This window comes from Ochlerotatus camptorhynchus, unplaced genomic scaffold (assembly GCF_037179485.1).
Source record: "Ochlerotatus camptorhynchus isolate MF236.1 unplaced genomic scaffold, CSIRO-AGI_Acam_v1.1 ptg000001l, whole genome shotgun sequence".
In the NCBI taxonomy this organism is placed as follows: domain Eukaryota; kingdom Metazoa; phylum Arthropoda; class Insecta; order Diptera; family Culicidae; genus Ochlerotatus; species Ochlerotatus camptorhynchus.
The window spans coordinates 237,110-252,206 of NW_027040493.1; the positions used below are offsets into that span (position 1 = coordinate 237,110).

A 15,097-nucleotide genomic window follows, 5' to 3' on the forward strand; every position below is an offset into this window, starting at 1 on the left:
CCCATAGTTTTAAAGTGCAAATTCCGTTGAATCTTATGAATTAACAATACAAGTTAAAACTGTGATTTTGATTTTTTTTTTACAAAAAGGTAAGTTCTTGAATTTTGGGATCCTTCGCAAGTTTAAAGTGAAAACGCTACGTATATTCGCGAGTGATTGCTTAACGGTGCGACTAAGTGGTGTACTCTATAAAACGAGTGCAGTAAGGCTTTAAGTACGTATTGCGATGGAGACCAATAGAGAATTGATGGAAATTGAGGATCAGCTGCGAGATAATTCGTTGGAGGAAGTAAATTCATGTTCCTCTTCGATCCTTAACTCCTCCGGACATGGAGATGACGATGACATCTACGATGATGACGACGATTATGAGGACGGCATAAATGTGACTCTGTTGTCGACAGCTGCTACTCCTGAATCCAACGAGGAAAATGTTGGAATCAAGAAGACGGAAAAGGAGATAAATGCTCCTCTTATGCTTGCTGCTAGCGGTAACTCTGCTGAAGTTGATATCGAATCACCGATTGAGGCTACAGTCCCAAAAAAGGCCAAGCGTCTGAATGGAGCTGCTAAAAAGAGGCTCAAATACTTGGTAGCTCATGGTCATTTCTATGATGACGCTCGTGTATTGGCTGAGGAGCCTTTCAAAGTACCGTATTTGGATCTAAACAAGCGTCGCAGAAATGTAGAGCTAAGCGAATCCAATTGTAGCGATACCAATCCACCTAAAAGGATTGCTCTAAACGCTGATAGAGGAAATGCAAAGTCTTCGGTTCAGTCTCGGCTGGAGAAAGCCAGACAACAAGGCAATTGAGAATCGTCAAACATAAAGGAGCCAACAAGTAACAATGGCTCCCCAAAACCGTCTTACAGTGAGGCATTAAACTTTGTTAGGATTGGAATTCTGCCCGATGGCTATCCAAGCATTGAGTTAACCACACAACAATTAGTTGCCACCCAAAAGGCAATCTTAACAAAAGTAGCTGGACAAAGGAAGGAAAGAATAAAACCAAAGTTCGGAAGCTGCCTGTTCCGGTCGGGTCACATGATTATCATCTGTAAGAATCACGACACCGCCAAGTGGTTAAAGGCTACAATGCACAGTATTAAGCCATGGGAAGCAGCTCGTCTCATTGCAGTCGATGAGAAAGATATTCCTCGGCCTGAAATACTACTTGGCTTCTATCCACGCAGTGTTGAGGACACAAATGAGGACATCCTTGCATATGTGGAAAGTCAAAATGAAGGGTTTATGGTTGATTCCTGGAGAATTATTAAGAGATACACGGTCAAACAGCATCACGTGGAGCTTGTCTTGATGCTGTTTCTATGAAGACTCTGGAAGACTGCAAATTTACTGTGGATTACAAATTTGGAGTTGCCTATATAAAGAAAAAAGCCTCCACGAAATCAGATGATACAAGAGATAAACAAGGTCTCAAAGAGGAAAAACCTGATGACAATAAGGGTAAAGGCAATGCAGAACAGTCCTGTTCAAGTTCTACAATCTGTGTAAATACTGAGGACGCTGAGATGCGTGATACTAACCAACAAAGAACAGAAGCTAGCGGTGAAAGCTGCAATGCTTCTGCAGATGTTGAGTTTAGTTTGCACAAGGCTGATCAGTGCCCTCCTGGAACTAGTGGAGCAACAAATAATGGAAATTCTGTGTTGCCCACCTCTTGCTTCAAGTTCACGGATCCTCTGGGTAATCGACCTGATTTTGTAATAAAGGCCAGTTTTGGTAAAAATAGTAACTCACAGAAATAGAAATGACCAATTTATACAAGAAAACCTTCATCATGCAAAGGCAGCTTCCGCAATTCTATGTAAGACATTCATCAAAGGCAAACTGGATGAAGCGCTTCTTGAAGAGCCTTGGACATATAACAGTAGGATTTTAGGAATGCCTACACAATCGTGTAAGTTAATCTATGACAATACTCAGCTTGTACCAAGAGCTGCAATTCTTGTGAACAGTAATGCTAAAATTACACCTATTACAGAATTTATCAACAAAGATATTGCTGCAATTTCGTTAGAGGTGCCAACTACGAAAGGAAAAACGGAGATTTTCATTGCATCCGCTTATTTTCCTGGCGACGTTGATGATGTACCTCCTCTTGATGTTGCAGCCTTTGTCTCATACTGCAGAAGGCAAAATAAAGCCTTTATCATCGGATGTGATGCCAACGCCCATCATACGATATGGAGTAGTTCGGGGATCAACAAAAGGGGTGAGTCACTTTTTGATTTCATTTCTCAGCGAAATATTGATATATGTAACAAGGGTAATTCGCCAACATTCATTAATTCAATAAGGGAAGAGGTGTTGGATCTAACACTTTGCAGTCCAACAATCTCAGATCGTATAGTAAATTGGCATGTATCGGATGAAATTTCTTTATCTGATCATATGCAAATTATGTTTGAATTCACGGTTAATGATGTATTAAAGGAAACTTACAGAGATCCTCGTAAAACAAATTGGGAGCTATACAGCTTCAGTCTTCAGAGTCAAAATGAGCCTATTTTACAGGATTTTGATTCAATTTCTAAGCTAGAAAAAGCTGCTAATTGCTTAATAAGGAATATAAATCAGGCTTATAATATTATATGATAGATTAGAAAAACTAAGGAAAAGGGCTAGGAAACTATTCAATTCTGCCAAATGCACAGCAAACTGGTCTCAGTATAAAGAGGCTCTAAGTGAGTATAACAGAGAAATAAGAAGATCCAAGCGAAAAGACTGGAGGCACATGTGTGAAAACATAGAAAGCACTCCTGAAACTGCAAGGCTTCATAAAGTTCTCTCAAAGGACCATTCTAACGGCCTGGGAGCTCTTAAAAAAGCTATAAATGCAACAGAAACTTTGGAAATGATGATGCATTCTCATTTTCCAGGTTCTAGTCCTACTACTGACTGCATACAAGATACATCTCTAAGATGTGAAGAACAAAATTGTACTACTAGAATGAATAACTCTTGTGAACTAGTAGTGTTTAACAAGTTTATAGAATGGGCAATAGCCTCTTTCAGCCCATTCAAATCCCCAGGTGTAGATGGAATTTTTCCAGCACATATCCAAAAATGCAAAACTTTAATAATTCCTATTTTAATCAAGCTCTTCAAATCGAGCTTTCTTCTAGGGTACATACCAAAAATATGGAGGCAAGTCCGGGTGGTGTTCATACCTAAGGCATACAAAAAAGACAAAATTTCACCGAAATCATTTAGACCAATAAGTCTTTCATCAATATTTTTTAAGTTAATAGAAAAACTTATAGATGAATATGTCAAATCAGATGTTCTTCATGTTTCACTATGTAAAGCCCAATTCGCCTATCAGTCAGGCAAATCCACCATAACAGCTCTTTATATGCTAGTTACTAAAATAGAAAAAACCTTCACAGCAAAAGAAATTCTATTAGCAGCGTTTCTGGATATTGAAGGTGCATCTGACAATGCGTCTTTTTCGTCAATGATAAACGCCATGAGAAATCGTGGCTTTAATGAAAACCTAATTAAATGGATTGTGGAGATGCTATCCAAAAGAGAAATATCAGCTAATCTTGGAGATGCACTAGTAAAAGTAACAGCTGTAAAAGGCTGTCCTCAAGGAGGAGTTCTTTCTCCACTTCTGTGGTCTCTGGTAGTTGATGATCTTCTTTTAAAGTTAAAGCATCAAGGATTTGAAGTAATCGGATTTGCTGACGACATTGTTATTATAGTTCGCGGAAAATTTGATAAAATTGTATTTGATAGAATGCAAAAAGCATTAAAATTCACACTATCATGGTGCACACAAGAAGGACTGAACATAAATCCTACGAAAACATCAATTGTACCCTTTACCAAAAGACGTAGAGTCTCTACCACTGATCTTAAACTAGGAGATGTTAAATTATCACTGTCGTCAGAAGTTAAGTATTTGGGAGTAATCCTAGATAGTAAACTCTGCTGGAACAGACATATGAAACAACAAATACAAAAAAACAACAAATGCTTTTTGGGTCTGTAAAAGATCATTTGGTAAAAAATGGGGTCTAAAGCCGAAGATGATACATTGGATCTACTCGGATATTGTTAAACCCAGAATCACTAATGCATCACTTATCTGGTGGCCGAAAACCAGACAACAAACGGCACAAGTTAAATTGAACAAGTTACAAAGACTTGCTACTCTTTCCATTACTGGAGCAATGCGTAGTACGCCTTCGAAGGCATTAGATGCTCTACCCAATATTCTTCCTTTACATCAATTTATTCAAATGGATGCAATGAAAAGTGCTCTGAGGCTCAAACGGTCCATGAATTTCTTTGATGGAGATCTTATTGGACATCTGAGCATTTTAAAAGAGTTTCAAATAAGTCCACTAATTTTAATGAATGAAGACTGGATGTTAAAGCGTAACAACTTCAATCACCATTTCAAAGTTCCTGAAGTGACTCGTTATGATTGGAATACAGGAGGGCCATCTTTTCGTCCTGGGTCAATAGTATTCTATACGGATGGATCGAAACAAGATAATATGGTTGGGGCTGGAATAAGTGGTCCTGGGATCAGCCTATCGGTGCCGATGGGAAAATGGCCAACAGTATTTCAAGCTGAAATATATGCCATCCTAGAATGTGCCACGATTTGCTTAAAAAGAAATTATAAAAATGCAAACATATGTATGTATTTGTTCAGATAGCCAAGCAGCGTTGAATGCTCTTAAGTCCAAAACTTGCAGTTCAAAACTGGTTTGGGAATGCACTAAGCTATTGCTGCATGTGTCCTACTGTAATAAGGTTAACCTATACTGGGTTCCTGTAATTTATTGGACCTGAACCATTTTTAGGATTATCTTTTTGTGCTCTTAAAATGGAGTTCAATAACTGAGAAAGAATAAAGGTACAGTGCAACTGGAATAATACCTTAAATGCCTGGCAATCAAAACGTTTCATAGAGCCCAACGCTTTGCACACACAAACACTGCTGACCTTATCGAAACACGATTTGAGTATAAATACTGGTTTGATTACAGGACACTGTCCTAGTAAATATCACCTTAAGCTTATCGGAAAAGTTGATGAAGACAGATGCCGTTTTTGTAAACTAGAGAGTGAGAGCTCTAAACATTTACTGTGTGACTGCGTTGCACTATTTCACAAACGACGTATATATCTAGATAAGGGGCTTATGCAAGGGCGTAGCCAGGTTTCGAGCTAGGGAGGGGCGAAAAAAAAATTACCATGGAAAATTTGGCCGAATGCCATTTCACCGAACGCCATTTCCTCGAAAGCCTTTGTGTTGCCGAGTTTAGGGGGGGGCAGTCGCCCCCCCCCTGCCCCTATCTGGCTACGCCTATGGGCTTATGGAACCCTGGGAAATCCTGTCTGCTTCTCCCAATCAAGTTATACATTTCATAAGGAATGCATTACCTGTTTGGGATAATTGGCAACAACAGTAGTGGTGGTTGCTCATATAAATAGCATCTTGCCATTGCGTCAAAAGAGGATACACCACAATAGATCAAAGTTATGGTGGTATTATGTCCCCAAAACAGGAAAAAAAAAAGTTCTTGAATTGATTCATGAAATCATCAGGTTTTTTTTTATGCCCACTGTAGGGTAGATTTTTGTTCGTGCAATAATACGGCAAGATCATGGCACCTAGAAATCGAAAAATATGAAAATTGCACTCAATTTTTCTTGAAAAAAGAGTACTAAATTTGTCCCAAAAATAGGCAATTTATTTACGGATTACAATTTCCCATCAGATGTGATATTAGTTCTTCTTTACTATTATGTATTATTGCTGAATAAATTAGTTATTTGCTTGATAGGCCGAAGTAAGGAGCTAAGCTGACATTACATCCCGTAACCCTATATATAGTGTCTGGGTGGTTTCGAATGCTAATGGTTTGAATATTCATCATATGGAAAATATTTTATGATAGAAATATTTATCGGGAGACCAAGTTGGTTTGAATGGATATAAAAGTAGTTTGGAGACGATTGTGAACAGTTTTAGAAGCCAATTTATCAATATTGAAAATCTCGCATGCAACTTATGAAAATATTCCAAGTCCCAGAAAGTTGATTTTTGACACCAAAAATTGTTGTAAGATAACTCCAGAACACAACGTTTCATGAATTTTTAAGCCATTTGTCAACGAAAACAAATTTTTGATTTCCACATTTTATGTTCTCCCGCTTGGGAAATTTTCGAGAGTGAAAATGGTCAAACTATGACCGTTTTGCGCCAACCCTAAATCAAGTCCGATTAAGCTCAAACTTTGTATAGGGTCGTTTTTCGAGGCTTTTGTAGGGTGTATCTTCTTCAAATTTGATGGTCATTTTTTCTCCAAACGTTCATTGGCACCCTAGGTCAAACACACCGTTGATGTAAGAATGCATGTGGCATGACCTATGTGGCTTTTTTATGGAATGTATAAGGCTGAATATATAAGAGGCCTCCCTTAGCTCAGTCGCAGCTACAAAGCAAGACCATGTTCTAGTCCGGTCTAGGATTTTTTCTGGTTGGAAAATTTCTCGACTTCCCTGGGAAATAGAGTATGATTGACCTTGCCACACAATTATACTAATGCAGAAATGGTGCAGGCATCGAAAGCTCTCAATTAATAGCTGTGAAAAAGCATCTAGAACACTAAGTCGTAAGCACGCAATAAGCTAATACGCAATATGCAATAACCTTGAAATGCGAAGAAGAAGATAAGACTGATGTTTTAGCAAAAATGTTTTAGCAAAAATGTATTAGTGAAACACATGAATAAGAACCACTTACGAATTTTAGTCACAAGAAGTCGGTATGAAATTCATTGATTTGCCTTATGAAAAATAATGTTGAAAAAACGGAGCAGGTTGGAACCGAACCATGAACGTTAAGATTACTGGCCCGCCTGATAACCACTCGTCTATTTCGCACTTTAAAAATTACACACTTTTCTGTAAATATTTTATCGATTTTCAATTAGAATAAGTTCAGTAGTGAAATATTTCAATCGCGTCTTCTTCTTCTTCTTCTTCTTCTCATTTCAAGCTTATTGCATATGATGTGATTGGTATAGCCTTCTCTGGAGCAGCAGTCTATTCCGGAACCAATTGAGGAATACTGGTCAATTGTGCAGCACATACTGCAGAAAAGGGTGGAACTGCAATTGACCTGAAGGATTTCAAGCGGAAATGGAATTTGGCAGCTAAACTAGTGGAAACAGGGCTCGTGCAAAAGATTATGGGCCGTGTCGAGCAATATCTTGATAGTTTCTTGGCAACCACTAAATTGAATACGAACATCAAATGAAAGGTACAAAATTTGTCATTATGTATGTCATGAAAGGTACAAACAGCATGATGTGATTGATATAGATATAATGTTTCCCCTCACTCGGTGTTGGTTAGTCAGGATTGTGGTCATCAACAGTTGAGAGGACTTCCAACTAGCTCATTAGTCTAAAGTGAACAACACCAACTTCAATTGCTTTCAACGTTGACTTTATCAAGCACGACCTAGAAGTGCAACCATAAGCCCAACCAAGCGTTAAACAAGATCTAACACATAGAAGCCCGTCCTTCCTATACTTACGTCAGCCAACGCCCATTCGGGACCGCAATATTTAATCGGCTCATCAATAGGTCATCAATCTCAAAAAGTGCGTTAATGAGCTTCATTAGCGAGCGCTGATTGACGAGGGCTGCACTTACTAGTATAATCACCAGGCATAATCCAGCGTACTGGGAGGTAAGATCGATTGCCACCCGGACCAGATTCGGCCGCTGCCGATCCGAGAATTTGGAATGCACCGAGTAAACGTGATAGACGGCATAAGCGGTACACAAAGCCACCACATGCACAGTTCCTATAATTGAAATTTTGATGCGTCTCTTGGCTTCCAGGTTTTGTCGACGGAAATGGTTATGTAAAATGCTGATGATTCTGTTGCCGCTGTTGTCGGTGCCATCCGCTATAATTGTTCCGCCCCGATAATGGTTGTTAGCACAGATGTTGTCGGTTTGCGTTAAGCTGGGTGCTGCAAAATAGCATAACTGACTTATATGCAACATTTAATCAATTTTACATCAATAGAATCAACTGAATTCCGAAAATCCACCAATTTCTATCTAACACTCAAATAAATGACCCAAATGCACATGATTCACTCATACGTACCATTTCCATCGGTGTCAACCATCACCTCACTTATTCCGTCGCTCCCTTCGGGTTGTTTTCCCTGAGCGTTTTGGTCATCATCGGCATCATTATAATCACCATCGGAATGGGTGTCATCCTTGTAGGCGACGTGATAAACAGTGCCAAGGCTGTATGTAAATGCGTTCAGGCAAAACAATTTCCCGACCAGATATAAGGGGATTATCGCCCACTGCAAATTAATTTTTGGCATGCCGATCCCACACCGACCGAGGCTCGTCTTCAGTCACACCCATATATGGATGCGATCCAGTACAGTGGAGAAACTGTTTCAATAATGTCCAGAAGGATATTTCAACGTTGATGGCACCGCCGGGTTGTTTCGCCTTGCATTGTTTGGTGTATAACTCCCGAGAAATATTTAACGGGCACAAAAAAGGCTACTAATATTTAGAGCTGCTAGTTGAACCAAATGGAAAATATACCTCCTGTGTAGAGAAAAAGGAAACGCAGGATAAAAGCAGCATGACAAACGATTAATAGGTCAGAAGGGTGGACAAACAACAACATTTTACTTTATATGTTTTGTGACACACAGCATGAATGGATACGAAAAATTTAAACAATTTTCATTTACAAATTGAGAAACAAAGACTCCTTTATCCGTGCATTTTCGTGCCCAAACGTTGCCCAACGCTTTTGGGTTGGTGTTTTCCATAGAAACGTAGCTAGGAGGTCATTACCATGCTTTAAATTAATGTTGATTTGGATGTTATAAAATGAACAAAGTGATGTGAGATATTTTCATTGGTAGATATGCTCGAGTGGAGCTAAATGATGCCAACGAAAAAAAAAGGGCTGCACAAAATCATTCACTAGAAATCGAGCATTGAATCAATTCACAAATTATGACTAACGTAAATTTATTTAACAATATCATTTAAAATCGACAATAAATGTGTGGAAATTCTGCATTCTAAAATGATCCAACACAAATAAGACACATCATATCACGTGAGAATAAAAAAATCAGGTGAAGTAATGAAATTGGGTTGTTAGCGGAATGCTTTAAAAAAACAGTAAAATAGGGTTATCTTCCATTTAATTCCACTTAAATAATGTTGGTATTCATGACAGATACGTATTTCGACTAGCAGTCTTCATCAGTGTCATTCCCACTAAAGACTTATCAAAAACCTAACCACCTTATATACTCATCTCCTTGGTAAAAATGTCAAGATCACAGGATACATGGTTACCATAATTATTTAAGTGGAATTAAATGGAAGATAACCCTTTTTTGCTGTTTTATTTTAAATAACAGTATTATTGGCAGTTAACAAAAGTATTAGTGATCAGTGCTGAGGTTTGTCATTGCCATTGAATGCTTGTACGCGATATTGACATAAAGGGTGTCCACGATGAAATTGCCACACTATGAAATTGCTCTAACTTTTTAACCGTTGGGTAGAATTTAATGAAAATTTGGGTGGATTTAGTTCATAGTGCATTATTTACATCCTGCAAGTTTTAAAGTCCTGTGATCAAAACTCGCGTGATAAAATCTTGCGCATTCATCACGAGAACAAGGATCTCTCGCATCGTTCCATCGCTAAAACGTTGGGAATCGCGAATTCCACGGTGTCGCGAGTGATTAAGCGGTTCGAGGAACGGTTCACCACCGATCGGAAGCCCAGAAGTGAAGGAAAAAGTATTCCGTACAACACCAAAAATCACAACCGCGTAGTTAGGGCCTTCAACCGAAATCCGAACGCCTCCGTTAGGGATGTGGCTAAGAAGCTGCACCTAAGGCCCCTAATCGCGACGAGAAGCAGAACAAGTCCGCCAAAACCCGTGCCAGGAAGTTTTACCTCAACATGCTGACGAAAGTTGAATGCTGCATCATGGACGACGAAACATATGTGAAGGCCGACTTCAAACAGATCCCCGGCAACCTGTTTTTCACGGCCAAGGATAAGTTCAGCGTTCCGGAGCATGTCCGCACTCAGAAGATGTCCAAATTTGCGAAGAAATTCCTGGTTTGGCAAGCCATCTGCACGTGCGGGAAGCGGAGTGCACCTTTCGTGACCCAGGACACGATGAACGGACAGGTGTACATAAAAGAGTGCCTCCAGAAGCGGCTGCTTCCTCTCCTGAAGGCCCACAACGTCCCAACAATCTTCTGGCCGGATTTGGCCTCATGCCACTACTCCAAGGACGTGCTGAAGTGGTATGCGGACAATAAGGTCAATTTCGTGCCGAAAATGTTCAACCCTCCCAACACTCCGGAGCTCCGCCCCATCGAGAAGTACTGGGCGATTATGAAGCAGCGCCTTCTTAAACGACCTAAGGTAGTGAAGACAGTCGAGGAACTGAAGAAAGTATGGGTTTACATGCAAAAAACGGTTGATTCACAGGTTGTGCAGAATCTTATGGCCGGGGTTAAGGCCAAGGTGCGGGCATTTGCGTATGGACTGTAAATAAAATACGAGTAAAATGGTAAAATGAAGTTTAATAGTTATTTCTCAATCCCTGAAAATTTGATGGCAATCGGATGAAAACTCGAATTTTGCGAATCAATTTTGTGTGTGGCAATTTCATCGTGGACACCCTTTACATATTTTTGACATTGCCTCTGGAAGCAGGGATGTACCCACCTTAGATCAGAAAAAGAGAAAAGTAAAGCGTCGCTGGACTAACTGGTTAGGTAAGTGTTTTTGCATCCCACAGTCCTTGGTTCGAATCCCATTAGCAACTTTTTGTATTAGTCTTTTGCTAGTTTTCAACGTCATTCGCAAACGGGAACACCACTCTTCCTCCGTTTTGTTTTGTGGTTTCCTCAATATGTTTTCATAAAGCAGACAAATCGTTCTTCTCAATTTGAAAAGCTGTAAAGTTTGCTCTTTGCGCTATGAAGACATAACAAGCCTGACTGAAATAATTGACTCTCACATAAAACTTAATAAAACACTCATTAATTTGTTCGTTAATGACGTGAAAGACGTAGAGGCTTGTTTTGACAGCTCGTTGGATTAAATTTTCTCAAATAATTAAATTTAGTTTCAAAATTACCTACTATAACAAAAGGCACATCTTCATAACTGACTATAAAGTTTGTTCGAAACGAATGCTACGAATACGGTCAAATGTCGTTAATTAAATAATAATAATAATAATAACAATACAGTACTGCAGAATAGGCATTCAATCATAAAACGGAAATGCAATGAAGCTATGAGTTTGCATGTTACCCATGCCTCTATAATCTAAAAAGAGCTATTTTTTACCAAACCAGGTAATTAGATTGTTACTACTACGCAGAACAATTTTGTCCAAGACCGTTAATATATTTGACTGCTGAGCAAAAAGATATTACTATTTTACTTTAACCCTTGGGCTCCACCGATAACTATAATATCTATGCATGTATGAGTAGATCGAACAATTTAACAACGACCCACGATCTTGAATGCATTTTTTTTAAATTAATTTCCATTTGAATATTTTTTTTAAAAATAGTCTGCCATCTTGGAACTTAAATTGTTATTGTAATTACAACAACAGTGCATTCAGAAATATCGACCATTTTTATAAAGACCCGCCATTTTGTATCAATGTTATACTACGGCTGTCAAATCTCCAACATTCAGGTTGAACTCAACATGTCTTCGTTTTTGACGTTCTGCTGGTTCCCTGGGATTTTAAGTTTTGGTACAGAGTTCTATCAATCAGTGGAAAGATACAGCACGACATCGGCGGCAGGCGCACTTCTCCTAGTCTCAGATCGCGTTGTTCTGCGTGTGCGTGTGCAATTATCGGTCCCGGTGAGAAGAAGTTAGACGAGTGTTGCGTGTCGCGAGATCCACGGTGTTCGTGATTCATTCAAAAACTTTTTTTTTTTAATGCGTTTATTTTTCCAGCCTCATTTGCTGTAGCTTTGCTGAGCCAATATTCATTGATTAGATTACAAAATTACTTAAAACTAACGTTAGTAAAGCGGGGGCCGATTACTCGCGGCTATCTCGAGGTTAGGGGTGACAAATTGTAACAAATGGATGGCAGGGTAGGGATTGTGAACACAAGGTTTGGAGAGCAATGTGCTCTTGATCTCGAACTAAGCGACACTCTGATGAAAAAGACAAACATGGGGGTACACCGATGGGCAGCTAACAACTTGGGAGAACACAAGATGACACTAACTACTAAATCCTCAGATCTATCGTTAGCGTTAGCGTTGTTATGATATACTTCGTAGATTGGATACTAGCGACACTCACGTATCTTCTGAAATTCTCAGTTAGACTACTTTCAGGAATAATGCTGAGGAGTAAACATTGGTTCCAATCTAAACAAGAGTAACAGAAGCATGACTGTCGCTATTCCCGGCCACGCCCATCTTTACCATAACTAGGGATAAGGAAGGAAATGTTGATGTAGTACTTACTTAACGAGAGGCCACCGACTTAGCGACACCCTCATAAGTGCTACGGAGTTGGAGGGTTGGGTAGGGTATTCGGTTAGGATTCACCTCAAGTTGGCGATGCAACCAAAAGTATGTATTGTTTATTTGTTGTTTATTTAATCTCTCGATAGCCGGCTATCGAAAGAACATATTAATTTTGTTTAGTGATAATGAATTTTAAGAGTCATGACGGAGAGCTTGGGATTAAACCCATAATTTTCTGCTCAGTAAGCAAAAACGATCCCTCCAGGGTCATCGAGCATCTCAGAACCATAACGCTTCGCGACAATACAGGACTACGTTTTCGCTTGATATGCAAATAGTTTCCAAGGTTAATGTTTAATATCAAATATACACATGATGGTGGCGATTTATTGTGCTGTTGAAGAGCTTGGGGTTAAATCTATGATTTTCTGCTCAGTAAGCAAAATCGATCCCTCCAGGGTCATCGAGCATCTCATAATCCACAGCGCTTCGCGTCAAAGTACGAATATATGGATGAACTATCTATTATTGAATAACTATTATTTACGATAATTACATGAATAAATAAAATATAAACTACAAACAAAACGTGACTGTTAAAATCTCAAAAAGATATTCTCACAAATATATTTCACGCCACCAGGAATCTCAAAACCAGTAGACGTTATAATGATACTCTGCACATGTTAGACACAAGAAAAGGCCAAAAACAAGCGTCCGAAACACAAAACCCTTCAAATCCACTTGCAGTCACAATCAACGATTCTACGAATCGCTAGCGCTCACGAATCATAAAACCGCTGACTGCGACACTCTGAAAGCGAAATTGACAGGCTCTATGCATCAAACACCCGCCCTCCAATCTCCACCCGCATCCAACAGCACAAATCTCCATTACAACATCTAACGAATTCAAAACTCCGAAAATCACCCATCTATAGCAAGTGAGTGGAAGCAACCCTGCATGCAACCATTCTTAATGATACACTTGTTCTGCCTATCTTTCTATTAGGCCTGTGGACATGCGTTAGCTTCGAAACTTCTAACCAAACTGGGTAAATTTTCAGATCACAAAAAAAAAAAACTTAAAAAAAAACTTTCAAAGGTAATTACAAGTAAGATAAATATTGATTATTTTACGCGAAAACGAGCAAGTAATATTAAATCTCTTGTATCATATGCTAATGCAAATTGACTGTAACAAAAATAATATGCTTAAATAAAATAAAATATTAATAAAATTAAATGCAAAATTTACTAGAAGATCATTATTTTATTGGTGATAAGTTTCTAATAAGCCCTCCCAGTTCCTCTGTATACAGAACAAATCTGACACTATAATCAGAATTGCTCAGTCTGCATGAAGCAGCCGATTTCATCAAGGAAGTTCTATTAACAACTAAGAATTAATCGTTTGAGGCATACTGAAGCATTAAGAAGGTGATATGTGTCACTATAGGAAATCATCAACGTTGCAATGATCAGTGAACGGGCACCATATGGTACATTTTCTCACCATGAACCTATCATTTCCAGCCTATCTGAACTATTTAATAAATGGAAGCCATAACATGGGTTACGCTCCCCCTAAGCGGGCCCTCCGCATCCTGTCTCTGTCTTTATCTCAAATACCAAATGCCAATGGTATGAATGTATCTTATATCTGAAAAATCCAAACCTGTTCTAATCCACCTGAAATGACTAACGAATGGAAGACTTTGACTACGCAGCCATGCAATAGTCTCATTCCGTGCCTTATGGCAACTTGATGATTCTATTGCGCTCATCTTTTGGCACCACCCAGGGGAGACTTGGTCCTGTACCCAATGCTTAACTTATCTCCATTCCACTCAGCTACTCGCAATTTCTTGTGATATAGTGGGCGGAATATTATTATATGAGACAATTCAATGCAGACGTCTTTCCAAATTTGGCAGATCGACAGGTAATCGGTGAGTTACCACGATAGTTGCTATTCAACAACTCGCAACGTCCCATCGTCAACGCCTGCTATGAGAATTTCCCAGTGCAGACGCCAACGAAATGATGTCATCGAGCTATCGATCAACTACCCTGGTTATCGCCTGGTACCTTATAGCACGATGCTAGGAGGCGAACCGGAAGAATCGATGAGCTACCTCCCCCACTACTAAATCCTCAGATCTATCCGTTTCAAAAACACATAAATTAAATTCAAATAGTCGAGGTCTCGGCTCGAAAAGACATCTCTAACGGGTATCGCGAGTTGTTTTCCTCGGGCCCTGAGGGATGTGGATAACTCAGATCTGGCAACACGGTGTAAGGTACATGACCAAACAACATGCTCGATATCGTGATAACAACTGCCACACGCACATAAATTGCTGCCTGAGAGCCCAATTCGATAGAAGTGCGAGTCTAACCAGCAGTGATTGGACATAAGCCTTGATATAACGCGTATAAAGTCGCGGCTCATGTCCAACCCTTTGAACCATGGTTTGTTCGACACATGTGG

The 15,097-nt window shown here is 39.3% G+C and overlaps 1 protein-coding gene across 1 annotated transcript in view; it reads right to left on the minus strand.

Annotated features, from left to right (window-relative positions):
* Positions 1-8,409, minus strand: part of LOC135697651 (uncharacterized) — a 38,685-nt gene extending 30,276 nt beyond the window's left edge. Inside the window, exons 1-2 of the mRNA XM_065217786.1 lie at positions 8,178-8,409; positions 7,593-8,037 (exon numbers count right to left, since the gene is read on the minus strand). Of these exons, the coding sequence (XP_065073858.1) occupies positions 7,593-8,037; positions 8,178-8,409 (677 nt within the window). The remainder of the gene's footprint in view (positions 1-7,592; positions 8,038-8,177) is intronic.
* Positions 8,410-15,097: the final 6,688 nt, after the last annotated feature.